The sequence below is a fragment of the Pygoscelis adeliae genome, unplaced genomic scaffold (assembly GCF_000699105.1).
Source record: "Pygoscelis adeliae isolate BGI_AS28 unplaced genomic scaffold, ASM69910v1 Scaffold209, whole genome shotgun sequence".
NCBI classification, from domain to species: domain Eukaryota; kingdom Metazoa; phylum Chordata; class Aves; order Sphenisciformes; family Spheniscidae; genus Pygoscelis; species Pygoscelis adeliae.
The window spans coordinates 3506342-3518836 of NW_008825538.1; the positions used below are offsets into that span (position 1 = coordinate 3506342).

The 12495-nt window shown below is 51.7% G+C and overlaps 2 protein-coding genes across 2 annotated transcripts in view; one reads left to right on the plus strand and one right to left on the minus strand.

Moving 5' to 3' along the window:
- The window catches only part of LOC103923507, a 9281-nt gene extending 7275 nt beyond the window's left edge, over positions 1 to 2006 (minus strand). Inside the window, exon 1 of the mRNA XM_009331875.1 lies at positions 1911 to 2006. The gene's annotated coding sequence lies outside the window, so the exon portion shown is untranslated. The remainder of the gene's footprint in view (positions 1 to 1910) is intronic.
- Positions 2007 to 5863: 3857 nt separating this feature from the next.
- CD8B (CD8b molecule) lies at positions 5864 to 11762 on the plus strand. The gene is made up of 5 exons (XM_009331876.1): positions 5864 to 5909; positions 8644 to 8994; positions 10842 to 10937; positions 11515 to 11604; positions 11722 to 11762. Exons 1-5 carry the CDS (start codon positions 5864 to 5866, stop codon positions 11760 to 11762), a joined length of 624 nt encoding a protein of 207 aa, XP_009330151.1.
- The last annotated feature ends 733 nt before the right edge of the window (positions 11763 to 12495 follow it).

Here is a 12495-nt window from a genome sequence, read left to right on the forward strand (position 1 = left end):
AGCTCCGCATCCGGCAAGCCGTCAATATCCTCCTGCTTCTCGTATTTTATCAAGCGCTTCCTCAGCTCGGCCCGCCAAGGGTTGGACTTCTGAAACCTCAGCCCTTGCTGGTTCTCCTTCCCTGAACCACCCTTGCCATCGGGATCTTTTCGGTTGTCTCCTTGCATTTTTCTCACCCCCGCATTTTGGAAGGACATGGCCGAGGTTTTCCCTTTCTTCCCCCCCAGCATGTACCCTGGGAACGCCTGCTTTTGCAGCTCAAAATTCTGGGTCAGGATCTGCTCCAGCTCTGACAGCGGCTTTCTGGCCGCGTCCCCACCGGCAATCACCCGCAATGGGGGGGTCAGCCCCACCACCAGCGGCTCTTTGAATTCAGGCCTGTCAAAATCGAGGGGGGAGTCCTTTGAGCCGGGCAGCCCGGCCATCTGGTAGAGCATCTTCTTACGGTTAACGTAGGCGTCCGGCCGCTCCTCAGGGTTTTGCTTCTCCTGGTGGAAAAGCACTAAGGGGTTGACCTCTGGGAAGAACACTTTCAGCACGGCCAACTGGACGTCCCCGATGTCCTGGACGTTGCCCATCTGCACATCCCCTGGCAGTGCCGCAAAATCATCTGGTTTCATGCACTTTCTCACCACGTCTATCAGGTCACTCGCCGAGTTGCCGCTCTGGCACCTGGGCAGCCGCTGGGCCCTGGACAGCCAGTTGACTGCTGTCTCCTTTGTCAATGGCCCCAGCATCTTTCCCACCGTTTTGAGTTGCTCAGGGGTAAACCAGAGCACAGGCCTGTTGTTGTCTATGGCCTGGAGTGGGCCATGGCCGGCTGGCTCATCGTGGGGGTTCTTTTTAATTTTGGAAGCCTCCACCTCCCCTCCCTGCAGCTGGCACATCTCTTCCCGCAGGGGAGCATAGGGGGAAGGCCTGGTGGGGCCGTTGGCACCCCACACGTCATCCTCGTAGTCGTAGTGGGGCGGGTGCGGGTCCACGGTTTCCTCCCCTTCGCCATTCCCAAACCGGCTCCTCTTGCCTTGGATGGCAGCCACGATGCCCCTCGACACCCCCAGCTCTGCCTGCAGCTCCTGGATCTTGGCGTGGCATACCTTGTGATCGGGGCCAGCGGCCCGGTCCCGCTGGACGTCCTGCAGGACCGCCCGCACCGCGCTCTGGGCATCGTGGGTCTCCCCGATCCACTTGCCGACCTCCTTCTCCAGCTCCTCCGTTTTCAGCTTCTCGTAGCCCAGCTTGCTCTCCAGCCGGGTGATCTCCACCGCACTCCGCAGAGAGTCCCCGCACAAACCCTGCACCTCTGCCCGCAGGTTGTCCACCTGCATTTTGAGCTCGCCCTTGGCCTGCTCCAGCGTCTGCACGCTCTCAAGAGCCTCCTTCAGCAATTTGGACAACTCCCTGCCCACCATCAGCAAACCCTGCAAAGCTGCTCGCTTCTTGCACTTGTTTGTGGGTTTGGGCTTTTTGGTCTCCTCCGACCAGCTCTCCCACTGCTGGCACAGCTGCTGGTACGCCTCCGGGCCCTGGAAGGCCCCCGGGGACCAAACTGGGGGGAGACATTTCTGGAGCACAAACTGCTCCAGCTTCCAGTTGCTAACGATATCGGTCATCATAGTGAGGGGAACGAGATCCGAGACGGCTCTGTCTCAGGGCAAAGCTACCATAACACCAGCACCACTGACCCACCCGCAGAGGAAGGCTGCGACCCCGCGACCCGCCCCTCCGAAAAGCCCCCCCAGGGGGATGCCGAACCTGGTAGCAAGGGAAGGGGAAGGTGGGGATGGGTGGCCGCGGCCGAGCGGGCAGCTGCCGCGACCTGCCGGCTCCCGGGGAGGGGACGGGGAAGGGACGCGGGAACAGGCGAAGCGAAGCAGAGGCGTAGTAGGACCCCGATAATAAGATCTCACCAATCCTCGGCTGGATGTCCTGGCAGTCCCGGGGACCTGGAGACAGTCACTGCAGAGCTCCGGTGGATTCGGCACCTTTAAAGTCAAGGTGTTCGCGAGGTCTCACCCGGGTGGCTTTTTATAGCCATGGCAGGTCGTTGTTTGGGGCTGATAATGCCTCTGTTTACTTCCTTGGTGGCAGGTGCTGCATCCCTCCCCGTCTTCCCAAGGACACTTTCCTTGTCTTTCTTTATCCTCTTTGGCACCGATTAGGGAGGCTGAAATCACATGGGAGCAGCTGCTTTGCCCATTATCTATTTTGGGGGGGCCAAGGATTAGTCACCACCCGCTCATGCTAACCTCTGCTTGCACCAAGTGCCCTGAAGAGGGAGAGCTGGAGCCTGTCCCCTCAGCATCCATCCTCCCAAAGTCCCCTAATGGCCTCCTCACTTGCTGCACACACCATTAGCACCTGGGGTTTGGGGGGAGATCACACATGGGGCTCACACCTGACACCTGTAACACACGCAGTCCCCCCAGACTCCCCCTCCAAGCATGAATTGCTTGCTGGGGCGAGACAAGATGGCAGGAGAATGTATACAATTTGTAGTTTAGATCCATTTTGGCTTCTGGACTTCAAAAGCAGCGTTTTTCCATGCCACAAACAAGCCAGCCGTATGCTGGCGTATACCTTGGGGGTACCCCACGATGTGTCAGGAGCCTTGGCTGTGATATTGCATCAGCTGAAGTACAGCTGTAAAATCTGCACCTGCAAAGGCAGACAGACACCCCCCCACACCAACCTCGTCCTACAAACCACGTCTTAGTTCGGAACAGTTTAGAAAAGAAAACTCGACCCACTTGATTTTTTTTCTGCCATTACACTAAGAAAAAGGTAGTACTCATCTTACTCAGTGAAAATGCTATCATTTTCATCGCTGCTTTTCCCCCTAATGAAATACTCCAGAAGCTACACCCTTCCCTGGAATAAAATCATGTAAAAAAAATTTAAAAAGCAAAAAACAGTTCACCCATGGCTGCTTGAGTCCTGGGGAGTTTCCATCCAGCAGCCCGTTATCCCCAACGGGCCCTTATTTCCAGGTCCTGCGGTACTGGCCGTGTTGGACCAGCCTTGAGGCTGAGCAGCCCTCCCCGATCCCAAAAGTCAGCCCTTGTATCCCAGAAAGCACAAAGGGGACGGATTTTTCCTTATTTTTATGGCAACTGTTCCTCCAGCCTGGCATTTACAGCCCAGCTGCAATTACCTCTGCTGCAACATGGGAGTTTAGCGGAGATGAAACCCCAGACAGGTCCTGCTTCACGTCTGTAGACCCCTTTCTTCTACCCCGATGCTTTGCTCCAACCCCCCGAGAGCAAACACTTTGCTGGAAGAAACCCATCATAGGGAGAAAATAAAAAGTTGAAAATGTAACAAAGCTGGTGAAAGCGCAGGGAATTAGTGTCGGCATGGTGAGATACATGGGATGTGGGCTGAGAAAAAGAAGGGAGGATGTTTCCCCCTGGGATGGGCGAGGAGGAGACCCGCAGGGCGAGCACTGAGGTGGGGCAGGGAGTTGGCTGGGCTGGGGACTGGGATGGTTGTCTTTCCTTTCAGAAAAAGAATAAATTCCCCCTTAGAAATCGTGCAGCCGAATAACGCAATGACACCAAATTTCATCGATTCCCCCCCATCTTGGCCCAGCCATGAGACAAACACTCACGATTAGGAGCCGCTGTGCCCCAGCAAGGTCACCAAAGAATTTTGCTTGTGTTAACAGATCAGTTCAACCTCCACCATTTTTTCCTCCCCTATTTTCTTCCCAGGACAGCAGCCCCAAACAACGTGGGGATGCTACAAACAGCAGCTGCTCTCCTGCACGTTCCCACAGTGCTTTTGTTTTTGTTGGCGATGGGCTGCCAGACAAAGGCATCCCACCTCCAAAATGTTTTCTCGTAGGATCAACACCCAGTCCTGAGAACAGCTTGGCTGCCGGTAAATAGCTCAACTGCGTATAAACAGCAGCTTCAAAAAAAAATTAAAAATTAATCCCTGTTCCAACACACACACTATGCTTTTGCATTGCAAATATTCCTTTTTCTTTCCATAGGAGACACCCTATAGGTAAAAGCACTGCAGGGGAGCATCTCTAAAGCTGCTATAATGGCCTGGGGAATCCTCCCAAGCCAAAATATCTGCTTAGACAACCCAGTGTCACCAGTCTTGCAGCAGCATTTGGTGCCCAGTGTAACATGCCCTATGTCCAAGATTGTAACGGTGACAAAAGGCACCTCTGGGAGCACTTTGGTCCTGGCCAGGAGGCCAGAAGATGCTCCAGGTGGCAGCGGCAGTGAGAAAAAGGGGACGCAGCCATTGCAGCATCCAGGGACGTCGGGCTCAGCTCACCGACTTCACCGTGGAGATAAAGGAAAAATTGACTTGCAGTGGCATTTCTCGTATTAAACACCCCCCCCAAAAAAAGAGGTGCCTACACCCCATCCTGGGGAGGTCCCAATTTGGGAGTGATGTGAAATAAAAGGGGAAAGGTGAGCAGGAGGTAAAGAGGGGAAAAGCAAGGGTTGCTGCACCCCGCGTCGGGGGCTCAGCTCTGAAAACAAGAGCTTAAAAGCACTGAAATGACTTTCTCCTGCCAGGGAAGAGTTAAGGAGCAATTCAGCTGACCCTAAATTTTAGCAGCTGAGCCCTTCGTTGCAAGGCTTTTGGTGGTTAGCAACCTGCTTCAAGCAGGAAATTATTTTAAACAGAAATGGGGAGGGGATGTGTTACAGCAGCACGGAAAAATCTGGTACAAAATATACCAAAAAATTGCACCGCAGAAGGTGCAAAATCGTTTTTCCTATTGGTTCGCCAACCCAAACCCCAAGGTGCCCCCACGTGAGACCCCCCCGGGAAATCCCCCCTCGCTGGGGAGCCAGCCCAGGGGAGATGCTGAGGCTTTGTAAGGGCCATGAACATCTGCATGACGTGGGCATAAAAGAAAACCGAATCTTGCTCAGCAGCCAAAGGGGCAGTGAATAAATAAAATTAATAATTATTTGTTTTTCCCCAAACATGGAAATATTGAAGGCTGCTGACACCAGTTCACCCCTGTAATTTCACATCACGTATTTCACTCTTTGAATCCTAAACCCCAAGTGCTCCAAATATCTCCCTACCAAAGACATTTCAAAGCCCCTCTGATATTTTATCTATCATTTGAATATTTCTGCGTATGAGCTGCGCAGTGTCACAGCTACCAAAGCAGCGCCTGCTGCAAGGTGGGGAGCCCCAGCAGAATTTCCTTATTTTTGTGGTTTTTCAGCCACTAAATTTGTTTAAGGTTTCTTGCTCTTGGCTTCAAAGTTTGCTGTGATGCCTTGCGCCTCTGCTTTATGGGGAGCTTGTTTGATGTTCGGCATTTTCCAGGCCCGGAGAAAAACACCTCCCACTAAAGATTCTGCTGAAGAAAACAGCCTCACGGCTCAGATTGCATCTTCTCCATATTTTAAATGCTTTTTGATTTCAACGGATGATAAACCACCCAAAATTCATCCTTTCCTGCTTTTATTTTTAATGCCAATTTCTTACATGTGTCATTTTTTAATTGCATGGAGCTAGATCAAAAGAAGGAGGAAAAACTAGGTGATGAAATATGAAGAAATCATAATTAAAAATCAATGACTTTTCATTTTTTTTCTTCCTAAAGGGGATTTCAGGGGATCCCGTGCAGTGCTGGAGAAGCGCATGGGGCTGCTGCCCTGATGCACACCTGGATTTGGGGCCCGGCGCAGAAGAAGCTGCCGGCCTGAGGCTCCAGATGCTGCCGCGGTAGATGCTCTTTGGCAGCTGTTGGCGAGACATCTGTGCCGAGACGGGGAGGAACCTCCTGGGGTGAAGCCAGCCCTACCACCAAGAGGTGACCGTGCGTGGAAGGGGGGAGCTAGCACAAAACCACTCCATCGCTGACTCCACCACCATGGCCCGGCTGTGGCTCCATCTCTGCATCTGCCTCCAGATCCCAGGTAAGAGGGACACGTCTCTTAAGGGTTGAGGGCACCTAAAATCATGCTGGAGCCTCTCCTCCACCCGGCTCCAGCACGTGGGATGCGTTTCACAGCATCCGGATGATGGAAGTTTAAATATACAGGCATAGTATAGATCTACAGGATAATATTACCTATCACCACATAATTTTGGACAGTGCCATTAATAACATGCTTTAGCTTTTGGTCAGCCCTGAAGTGGTCAGGCAGTTGGGCTAGATGATCGTTGTAGGTCCCTTCCAACTGAAATATTCTATTCTATTCTATTCTATTCTATTCTATTCTATTCTATTCTATTCTATTCTATTCTATTCGTAGTGCAGTATATAATGGTTTAGACACCGCAGAGTTTGTTTTTACTGCACCCTTTTAGTGCAGACAGACTGTGGGAAGCTGCCGATGGAGAAGTTAAAGTATCATCTACCTACACTGCCTGTGTAACGCAAAGACGATAAACGTTCCATCAATTTTTCTTCTAAATCTATCCAAGGAGTGAATGTTTCCCAAGGGCCACAGCTGGAACCAGTGTGTTATAAAACCATGCTGCCTTCTGCTTATTGCAGACAAGTTGCAGGAGATCTGGACCGAATATATACAGTCGATGTTGTGGCAAAGTGGTAGAATTGCGCTTTACAGGACAAATTGTGCCATCGGTTCTTAGGTGAAAAGTGTTGAGAGCTTTAAACACCCGTTAAATGTATATATTAGGGTGGTGGCTCAAGTTGGTCCCCCGAGACATTGCCCAACCCAGGTCCACTGCTGCCCAGCGTCCTTGCTAGAGGCTGTCAGGACTGCAGGGTGTTTTCTTTGTGTCGTGTAATGGTCATCCAGCCACAGCGTAACACGGCCGATCTGGCAGCAAACAGCCCGAGGCACTTTATCGATGCCTACATACAGGTAGTAATATCCTACAGGTCTATACAGTGGGGTCCCCGCTGAGAAAACCCCAATAAATTAGAGTTTGCTCCGCACGTGCAAAGGAAAAAGGGACCATTTTCAAGCTGCTGCAGGCTGGTCTGGCCAAGCACGTGGAAACAAACCCATCCCACCCCGTTTCCCCGTGGTCCCCTGCAGAATATACACCAGGAAAGGGAACAGGGAGCTTTTGGGGGATGAAAGTGTGGCAGATGATGAGTTTTTCTGCTCTGGCTCCATCCCAGCTCACCCCACTGGAGCTGTACCACTGGCTCAGAGCCGAGCTGAGCATTTTCCAGGATCCCTTCTCATCCCTTCTGACTGATCTAATAATGTCTCCAACAGCTCGAGGAAAAGGTTTTCATGGGAGGTTAAGTTTCCCATGCCCAGCCAGGGCAGCCAAGGAGACCCTGAAGCCACCATGCCCCACGGCCACACACATTTCATCTCCTAAAAAACCACACAGGTGTTTGCCAGAGCAAAGTTCGGGCGGATTGCACTCCAAAACCTGAAAATTATGTGTATTAATAGTAAGGAGACATTTATATTGTCGCAGCGCCAGAGGATGTGGTGAAATGCTGCAGCTGCTGCGCAACACCTGAATTTCGGCGTTGCAATATTAGGGCTAAAGCCTGCTCGTCTCTGCAGCGATGGGCTCATCGGTGCGGGGACGGAGGAAGGCTCTGGGCCTGTGTCAGTCACCAGAACCCTTTCCTCTGCCTGGGGGACATCAGGGCCATGGGCCACGGGGATGGCTTCAGGTGTTCTTGTGGTCATGCAAACCCATTCCCACACCGCTGGGTTTGCAGGGCTGCACAAGGCTGTTTGCAACAACTGCTGTAAGCAGCTTTGGGATTTTGAAGGAATAGGGACATTTTAACATAAAATAAGCCAAAACCCATGTTTTGTTGAGCTTTTTGCACAGCTTTAAAACACGCCTGGGAAACAGACGGGGGAAGCGAGAACATCCTTATCTTCAGAGGGATGTTTTTCACTCGGTCTCGGAGTATCTGCAGCTTTGTAGGACTGTTTGCCGAACAGAAAGGATCACAAGTCACCTGTTATCCGCAGACACCACTCATATCTGCCCCGGCCAAACACAACTCAGATAATTTCCACAAAAGCTGCAAAGCCCAGACAAGGCGATGCGATGCCAAACCAAAGCTTTGAACCCCGCCGCTAACCCTCACTCCTTCTCCTTCCCCAGGTCTCGAAATTCATACAAAAATAATGTCGTCTGAAAACTAATATAGAATTGCCTCATTTTGAGATGTTTTGCGCATTTTTTGGTCTTTTTCTGCACCTGAGATGAAGTTTATCAGTGTTGCAACTGTTAGAACAAAAATCTGGCAGATAAGTTAAGATGCTCAAAAAAAATCTGTTGAAAGAGAGGTGAAGCCTCTCCAAAAAATGAGAGAGAAAAGGAGGGCAGGAGAGGGGCATCCACAGGAGCGGGTGGGGATGCCCTGTCCTGCACATGCAGCCCCAAGGACACCCTCAAAATCATCCCTCCATTGCTCTCTCTGCCACTGAGCCTCCTCCCTAGACGAGTGCTTTACAGGGCAAACTCTACCTGTATAACTAGGCTTGACCAAAAAATAGCTGGGGAACCCAAAAAGGCCTCTGAGGGAATACAGGAGCATCCTGATAAAGATGCTCCTGTTTCTCGCTCGTGTGATCCCCTGGTCTGTGACTGCTTGATCATATTAAGCCTACGAAGAAAATCTGTACTTAGCATGGAAGAAAAATAATGAAAAAAAAAATGCTAACTATGTATTCCTGTCTTATTTTTTCTTAGGTTTCTGTACAAATCTCCTTTTAGCCCAGACTCCAAAGCATATTTTAGCCCAAACTAACAATAATACAGAAATCCACTGTGAGCTGAGGAAGGAGCATGCCGGGGTGTACTGGTTCCGCTGGAGCCAGGAAAGGCAAAATTTCGAGTTCTTGATATTTTCCAACCTGTTGGGCAAAGCCACGTACGGCGCAAACATCATGCAGGGCAAGTTTAGTGTCCATGGGGCGAGTTCCCACACCTCCTACAGCCTGCACATCAGCCACCTCCACGCCTCGGACAACGGCACCTATTACTGCTCCGTCTCCCAGTCCTCCCAGCTCCTCCTGGGCAGCGGGACACAGCTCCGTGTGGGTAAGCATCTCCCCCAGGGCTCCAAAGTGTGCCACCTGCAGGCTGCGATGAAGTCCCCTGGGTAAGGGGTGATGCATGTTGGTAGACCCTTCCCAATTTTGAGACGCAAGGTTGGGGCTCTGGGGTTTTCCCGAAGAGACCTATGAGACCAGAGAAGTCAGAAATTACAGAAAATAGCTATATTTTAGGTCAGCTGCATGTGACAGTCCTTTTGCTACGAGCGGTTGCTCTGCCGTGGTCATGCCTTGAGCACCGCGTTGGTCCTAGCATCTTAGGGTTTCCATGGGGAGACGCTCAGCCCCCAGTATTGCCACGCCTGCGTTTTTCTCGTCCCCCGTGGTACTTTGGATGAGGGGCTGGATATGTGCCCTGCTCAGCTGCCGGGTCCTCCTGCACCCCGGTTCTTCCTTACCCTTCCTCCAAGTGCAAAGAGCAGCATCAAGGCCAGCGGACATCACCCCTCACATCGCTGGGGGGGGTCTGACTGCAGGTTTCAAGCCTGTCCTTCACGTAAAGGATTGAATTGGGATTTATTCCTCAAAGTTCACAACCCACCATCACTGGGGAGCTCCAACCAGAAATCAGAGCTATCTGCGGGTGGCACTGGGGGAGTGATGCTTTACAGACCCTGGGTCATACGACAGCTCTTTTCAGCCCGTTTTCCCCTTGACCACCGAGCAGGAGATGGTGTAGAAAAACTAATGTGTTTGAAGTAGGATTCAGCCCTTTCTTTGCAGGCTTTTAGGAAGACAAATAACTTATTTAACCAAGATGCAGCTGCGGCTGCTGGCTCTAAATCATCCCCCGTGTCCAAACCTTTCTGGTTTTGTTGCAAATACGCCCTGCACCTTGAGCTGGCCGAGAAATCCCTTTTGGATTCTTGCTGGCTCGAAGAAAAGCTGGTTCAAGATAAAAGAGAACTGGTTTTTATCAACTGGGCACATATCTATGTGCAAAGCAAAGCATGAAAAACAGGGCTGAAATTCAGCATGATCAAGGACACTCCAATTTAAAACTAAACACCAGCAGGTGCTCTGGGAGGACTCAGGCCTTGATGGATATTTTCTTTTTTTCCTTTAGTACCCATGATAAAACAAATTGTCTTTAAGTTCCTTCTCTTTAAGCCTATCATAATGTAAGGGAGAAGCTGTCCAGATAAATCCCAGGCACCTGATGTCTCACCTTTGCATGTAAAAGAACGGTGGTTTCCGTAGGAATTTCAGTCCTGGATAGAAGCAGAAAAAAATAGTTTTGAATCACCCAAAATTTTGAATAAGTGGAGTTTGAGCGGTCAGATGTACAGCTATTTAATGACATTACTGGGATATTTTCCTGACCAACTTTACAGAAAGATGAATGCTCCATTGTAATTCAGATACACCATAATAAATCCTGCCCTCATTTTATCAGAATTAAAAAAAAAATATATCCAATTTTGAGCAAAGATTAGAGCAATCTGAATATGGAAAAGATCCAGGGATCCCTTAAAACCTCCCAGTGCTACTGAAATCTCCCACTACTTGTGATTTCATGCAACGCTGATGAGATGGTGCCTGGCAGTAAATGTAGCTCGAGGAAGTTTTCTTTTTCCCTGCCTTAGCCTTCTGCGCTTGTTTGCCTGGTACATGGTTTTATTAATGCTTTTACAAGCTCTTGGTAATTTCTGTGGCCACCGAGAGGTTCAGGTCAAGCTCCCAGCTCCTCTGGATGACCCAGCCCGTTGTGGGGGTCTCTGAATGGGACTAGTTTTAAAAGCCAAAATTTCCAGCCCTTCCTTGCCGGCTCTTTGAGACCTCCACTGCACTTGGTGCCATATTAACCATCCTCTTCTCCTCCTTATCCACCAGTTGATGTTTTGCCTCTGCCTTCGAAGACCACTCAGGCACCGCGCTCCAAAAAGCCCATGCGGTGCGTAACCAAAAGCAAAGCTGCTGTCAAGAAAGGTATGGCAGAGAGTCGGCTCAGGCTGCCTTGCAAAAGGGGTTTGCTGAGCTCCTGGGGATCCCCAGGGTTCAGCTGGAGTTTGTCTTGGGGTGGGGGCAACCACAACGTGACCCTGCAGGGGTGGGCATCTGGGTCCACCTAGACCCATCACTCTGGGTGGACCTGACCTCTGCCTTTTGGAGCAGTTCCCTGGGATATACAAGGGTTTAGGGGCCAGGATGTACTTCCATTTAGCTCTGCCTAAACTCTGGTGTCCCTTGGGTGTGCAGCCCCTGCGGGTGCAGCACCGGTCCTGCAGGCATGGTGAAATCCCATGCCAGAGAGGACACCACAAAAAAGGTTATCGTGACTCATAGCTAAGTTCTCTGCAATGCCTTTGGGGTGTAATCCCATCCTCCAAGGGATGCCCCAGGGTGATGGTCATGTCCTCCACCCCTCCTGAGGGGCAAGGCAAACCTGCCTTGCTTTTCACCCCTCCCCACCCCACCCTTCATCCCCCAAAGCTGCCGGGGCAGGATGATGTCGGGTGCTGAGCTGGGGGGGCAGCTCCACACCATGTCCCCTCCTGTTCTCCAGGTGCCTGCAGCCCCCTGGTCTGGATCCCCCTGGCCGCCAGCATCCTGGTCCTCCTGCTGAGCCTGGTCCCCATTGCCCACCGCCTCCACCGTAAGCATCCCGCCAGCCCTGGGGGACGATGTGGGGTGTCAGGCCCCGGAACAGCCCGGGAGCGGGATGGGAAGCTGGGAGGGTGTCCCCAGGCTGACGGACACCGTCTCTCCCCAGGTCTGCGCCGGAGGCTGTGGCTTCGCGCCCACAGGCAGTAAACCCCACTGGCTCCCCCCACCTCGGGAAGGCAGAGGGAAGCTACGGACCGTCCCCTGCACAGTGCTGAGCCCTGCCTGGACGTGACCCAGGAAGGACGTTACAGGGGATAGACATGGGCTTGCACTGCAAGACAGACTTTTCTTTCCTCCGATGGACCACAACTTTAACATTTTTCCTTGACACGACAGCTGGTAAAAAGACCAGGCCGGATTCTGCAGCGTGCTGAGCATTTCTCAAAGGGAACTGAGCAGGGCAAACGCCACAGCTGGCTCTGCGCTGGGGGCACCGGGGCTGGTGTACCGAAGGGATTCAGATGGGCTGGAAAGATGCCGTGAGCTCCTTGGCTCTCCTCTGTGTTCGTCTGTAGGACAGCACGAAGGTGCTTTTGGTTTGCTCCTGCTAATGCTGGCTGATAAGACTTTGTTAACAGTTTGAGAGCAACCGGCAGATGCAGGGGCCGGTCACTGCACAGCTTGTAAAGGGCCTGTACAGGCACGTTCGTTAGCAATAGTGAATATATCGCTCAGTCATTTTGCTCTGCAGGCTGGCGTCTTGTGGCCCTGCTCAGTGAGGGACACGGTTGTGTGGCGAGCAAGGGACCGTGGCCTCTGCGCAAGCAAGAGTTAAAACAGAGCAAAAGCTCCGGGGAGAGCAGGTCTGGGAGGGTGTCTTCTCCCATGGGAGACTGCAAACAGCCAAGAGTGGGAGAGGAAAGCCAGACAAAGCTATGTA

Coding starts and splice junctions, on each gene's coding strand:
- CD8B (XM_009331876.1), top strand. CDS start 5,864: ATGGCCCGGCTGTGGCTCCATCTCTGCATCTGCCTCCAGATCCCAG. Junction 10,938..11,514: donor CAAAGCTGCTGTCAAGAAAG/GTATGGCAGAGA, acceptor CCTGTTCTCCAG/GTGCCTGCAGCCCCCTGGTC. Junction 11,605..11,721: donor CATTGCCCACCGCCTCCACC/GTAAGCATCCCG, acceptor GTCTCTCCCCAG/GTCTGCGCCGGAGGCTGTGG.